Here is a 5,260-nt window from a genome sequence, read left to right on the forward strand (position 1 = left end):
CGAGGGCAGGAGGCAAGGCCCGCGTGGCTAGGCCCCGCGTTGTAAAGTTCCAACCTGGACATCGATTCCCATGCTCGCTGCTACTCAACTGACATCCCTACAAGAGAGAGCGAGGCTCTACCTTGGTAAACAACAACCACCACCACAACCACCACCACCACGATGAGAATTTCTCACCTCGGATTTCAATGCAAGCACACACGGCAGCTTCAGTTACCTCGCGACAGCAGGAAGTAGTATGACGTCACTTCCCTCCCACGAGCGGCTCTCTTACTGAATAAATTATGTTAATGAAGCTGGACCCTACGTCGAGGGATGGGGGCGGGGGCGCTGAACCCGTCGCAATAAACTCGCGACGGCTTTAACAAACACATTATGTTAATGAGCCACCAGTCACTGGGCGTAGCTGTACCCAAATAAGGATTGCCACTGGAACGATATCGGCAGTGACCCAAGCGGAGGGTACGTCACGCACAAGAGCACGGTGGACGGGGGAGGGCTGAATACCTTGGTGACATGACGTCACTAGCGAGGTACACCTCACCCTGGCGTTTCACGCCGATGAGGTAATGCAGAGTGGTGACGTCACAGAGTTGGAGTTTAAGTTGATTTAGATTCATTTTCCATTGCTCCCTTCCTTGGGTGTGTGAGCCCAGCTACAACAACGTGGACATTATTGTGTATACACTGTGTGTGTGTACACTGTGTGTGTACACTGTGTGTGTGTACACTGTGTGTGTGTACACACTGTGTGTATACACTGTGTGTACACTGTGTGTATACTGTGTGTACAGTGTGTGTACACTGTGTGTACAGTGTGTACACTGTGTGTGTACACTGTGTGTATACTGTGTGTGCACACTGTGTGTGTACACTGTGTGTGTCCGCATTGAACCGAATCCCCGGCAAGGCCATCTACTTAATGACGAGAGAAAATTCACACGAAATGTCCTTTTCAATAGAGTCATCCAGATGTAAATTGATGCAAGCTTTTAATGAAGAAATAAAATCATCTAATTCAAAACACAACACAATTCAAAGATGCTTCATTTTAAAACTTCAAAACGGAGCATGGGGTACTTGCGTGAATGCGTCCTTCGTGTGCAAATGTTGTGACTTTCCTGGCCTGAAGGCCGTCAATGTGTTGGACCATTATTGGTGCACAGCGTCTCAACAACAGCAGTGGGGTTTGCTTCAACCGATGGTTACGAACATCCAGACGTGAATCAGCAAGGTGCATTTATAGTCCTAGTTAGACAAAATCTACGTCAACACGTAAGACAAAACTATAATTCGTGTTGTAGAGAATGTACCTCCTCCTATACGTGTAACTTTCAAGTGGTATGCCTTGTAACTGATGAATGATCCGGGCGTGCTCCCTATTTCAAAGACGATGAGTTGCTCCAGAGGCAGACGCTTCGTGAAACACAAAAGTACCCTTTGACCTGTATCACAAGAACAACGGGTCTCACCTGAGTTCTCTGTACAGGTTACTTCCAAACACACACACTTTGTCCTAACATCACTTATTCAATGTGTGACCCTCAGACAAAATGTTACATGTACGCGCAGTCAGACAAGTATTAATTCTAAATCATTGACGGGCATATTAACATTGAATTACTGCAGCGAAATTGACTGCATCAGGTTACATCGTATTAACAAGAAGTTATTTTAAAAATACGCACCGCCTGCTTAACAGTGTATGTACACCGTACTATTGCAGTGTCATTCAAAACGAGTAGGCCATTGCATGCTGGCATCTGGGTCAAAATGTAGCAAATTCTAAACATTAGCTACAAATAATAGATCACGGAGTGTAGATCGCAACACAAGCAATCGTCATCAGGTGGGACAACCACAGCAGCAAGAAGACAAAACTGCTGAAATAGGCGCCTACTACTTCAGCGTCTTCTTCTTGCTGTGGTTGTCCCACCTGATGACGATTGCTTGTGTTGTGATCTAAACGCCGTGGTCTGTTATGTTTCTACCCACGTGATGACTTTACAGAAATAACGAGAGTGTGGATTCCTGCAGTCACAAAAGCTTCGAATCAAGATTGCCGACATACTACACAACCTAGATGATGCATCAATCATCGCCCCCTACTGACAGGCTCTTGCCCACATGCAGGCCGGTGCAGGGCCACCACTCCGAGCCGCACAGGGGCAGCTGGTACTTGGGGATGCTCTTCGAGCGTCTCAGAGGAGATACAAAACTCCGAGTTGCCGAGGCGATTAAGCGAGCAAAGCGTAAAAGCAATTATCATGAGAACATCGTGAATGCTTGGGAGCTTATTGGCTCTCGCTCCTGGTGAGAGATTGACCCAACCCACAGGTCCACAAAGACTGGCCACTCTTACTCTGCAGGTTGAATCTAGGAATTGAGTGTTCAACTTCAAATTCTTGTCATTAAAGGCCTGTGACAAAGGTGCATCTATTGTAGCGACATCGTCTCTGGCTTACACATCTACCGGGTCTCCACTTGACGTTGTATTGTCTAGGAGAAACTCCACCCACACTTCCACAAACTGCTGGGAGTTGCCTCGCTCTGCCTCACAGTCAGAATTCACCCCCTGCTTGACATCAATATGAAGGTCCGATTTTAGAGTTGAATCTTCATCTTCACATTTCACCTATACTTCTTCGCTATTCACCATCACTTCTTCCTTCTTCACCATCACTTCTTCCCTCTTCACCATCACCTCTTCATATTTCACCTTGATACCTTGAAAAGTGTCCAAGCTGGGATTTTCTTCCGGTTCGTGTTTCATGAGGGATGGGCTTATAGTGGCACTTTGACTTTCACAAGCTGATTTCAGACTCCACTCCTTGCAGATCTTCTGATGCGTCCGTGTTCTCTGGTGTACTTGAAGATTTTATGAATGTGCAAACGCCTTCCTGCAGAATGCACCTGAAGGGTTTCTCTCCCGTGTGTGTTCTCTGGTGTACTTCAAGATGTGATGACTGTGCAAACATCATCCCACACAGAGTGTACCTCAAGAGTTTCTCTCCTGTGTGTGTTCTCTGGTGTGTTACAAGAGCAGATGACTGTGCAAAGGCCTTCCCACACACACTGCACTTGAAGGGTTTCTCTCCTGTGTGTGTTCTCTGGTGTACTTTAAGATGTGGTGACTGTGAAAACGCCTTCCCGCACAGAGTGCACTTGAAGGGTTTCTCTCCCGTGTGTGTTCTCTGGTGTACTTGAAGATGTGGTGACTGTGCAAACATCATCCCGCATAAAATGCACCTGAAGGGTTTCTCTCCTGTGTGTATTTTCTGGTGTTTTTTAAGAACAGATGACAGTGAAAATGCCTTCCCACACACAGTGCACTTGAATGGTTTCTCTCCTGTGTGTGTTCTCTGGTGTTTTTTAAGAACAGTTGACTGTGAAAATGCCTTCCCACACACAGTACACTTGAAGGGTTTCTCTCCCGTGTGTGTTCTCTGGTGTTCTTTAAGAACGGATGACCGTGAAAACGCCTTCCCACACACACTGCACTTGAAAGGTTTCTCTCCTGTGTGAGTTCTCTGGTGCCGTGTGAAATCTCCAGTACGATCCGTGCTGTATGCACACCGGTCGCATTGGAGCCTTGCCCTATCGAGCTGCGCTGCGTGCATTTGCTCCATCAGACCAATTCTGCGGAGGAAGCGTCAGAGGAAGCGTCAGAGGAAGCGTCAGCTGCAGACAGAAAAAAATAATATCCACACCATCTACACGACAGTATCGAGGCACAGAGGAATGCATATATAGTCACATGTGACTTACACGTCTATACTTATTCATATATTCATGATGTAGTGAAAAAGTGTCCCAAATTCATCACAGGGCTGTTATGGCACACAATGAGAGGGCAAATGGTAATAAACATGCCGGGAAGCCCTCGTATCTTCAAAATGAATGTTCACCCAAAACTCCGAGCACACAATTTAAGCTGTCTGGCTGCAAAAGGAATATTTATGAAAGCTCAATTCAGCTGACATAGCAGAGGGTGTTGAAAACAATACTATTTGTGTTAAGCAGAAATTCATAAATTAATGTTAAATCGCAACTTAGAGGTGTGAATCCAGGCTCAGATGTCCTTAAATGCTGGGATGAACAGTTCCGACTTCAGCTGAATGTGTGTGCTGTGTTAACTTCCTGTTTCCATTCTTACAAAGAGTTCCAGAGGAAAACAAAAGTAAACTACTGTTATGATATAACCTCCGTGTTCAACAGAGTTAATAGACGTTACTGCAAACACAAACTGTACACTGTCACCGGGTAAACAGGCGGTGGCGTGTTTAGAATCACGCCTGGCCACCTTCATCTGCTTGGCATGAATGCTTCCTCACTACACCAAGTAATTGAGGATCAACGAACATAACCGAGGCTAACTGGAGTTGGCGTGTCTCTCTCCGTGGTGAGATGTTAACTACCTCACCTGGTATACAGGAAGTCGTGGGTTCGATCCCGACCCTGATGCCTGCTGTATAGTTGGAGTTTGCGTGTCTCTCCGCTGAGCATCTTTGACCGATAGAGATTGACACACGTATTCTTGTTTCTTTCGGTAAAGTTACGTAGATAGAAAATAACAATAACAGATTATACAATTACATTAAATAAAGACCACTTGTGTTGCGATCAAAAAGTGAGTTTATTTGCTTTATTTACAATTTTTATTTATTTTCATTATGTTATTTTAATTTTATTTCCTATCTACGTGACTTTACCGAAAGAACCAAGAATATTAATTCCTGCAGTCACCAAAGTTTTAAGTCAAAACATTCACACACGTTGACAAAGCCTCACCTTGTGTTGTTGTGGGCAGGTCGCTTCTGATAACAAGAGTGGTATAGCAGCTCAAGCGGGCTTGGCCTGCTAACAAAAGAAAATAAAAACTGCGTGAATATTGACAATAAAACAAAGTTACAAAGTGGCGAGCCGGGTGAAGACAAATTAAACTTAAGCGAGATAATTAAAGTAAATGCAATCAGGCGAGGGCAGGAGGCAAGGCCCCGCGTGGCTAGGCCCCACGTTGTAAAGTTCCAACCTGGACATCGATTCCCATGCTCGCTGCTACTCAACTGACATCCCTACGAGAGAGAGAGGCTCTACCTTGGTAAACAACAACAACCACCACCACCACAACGATGAGAATTTCTCACCTCGGATTTCAGTGCAAGCGCGCACACGGCAGCTTCCTGTTACCTCGCGACAGCAGGAAGTAGTATGACGTCACTTCCCCCCCACGAGCGGCTCTCCAAATGAATAAATTATG

The 5,260-nt window shown here is 45.6% G+C and overlaps 1 protein-coding gene across 1 annotated transcript; it reads right to left on the reverse strand.

Moving 5' to 3' along the window:
• Positions 1–1,150: 1,150 nt before the first annotated feature.
• LOC142912015 (uncharacterized) lies at positions 1,151–4,710 on the reverse strand. The gene is made up of 2 exons (XM_076060348.1): positions 4,424–4,710; positions 1,151–3,639 (listed from the first exon to the last, which is right to left on the reverse strand). Exons 1-2 carry the CDS (start codon positions 4,504–4,506, stop codon positions 2,805–2,807), a joined length of 918 nt encoding a protein of 305 aa, XP_075916463.1. The 5' UTR covers positions 4,507–4,710; the 3' UTR covers positions 1,151–2,804.
• Positions 4,711–5,260: the final 550 nt, after the last annotated feature.

Source organism: Petromyzon marinus, unplaced genomic scaffold, assembly GCF_048934315.1.
Source record: "Petromyzon marinus isolate PM22_M1 ecotype Great Lakes invasive population unplaced genomic scaffold, UKy_Petmar_22M1.pri1.0 PM_G_Scaffold_181, whole genome shotgun sequence".
Lineage (NCBI taxonomy): Eukaryota > Metazoa > Chordata > Hyperoartia > Petromyzontiformes > Petromyzontidae > Petromyzon > Petromyzon marinus.

Excerpts from the sequence above, each read along its gene's own strand:
- LOC142912015 (XM_076060348.1), bottom strand. The coding sequence starts at position 4,506 with ATGCTCAGCGGAGAGACACGCAAACTCCAACTATACAGCAGGCATCAG. Across the intron at positions 3,640-4,423 it reads CACGACTTCCTGTATACCAG|AATTGGTCTGATGGAGCAAA; the intron begins GTGAGGTAGTTA and ends CTTCCTCCGCAG.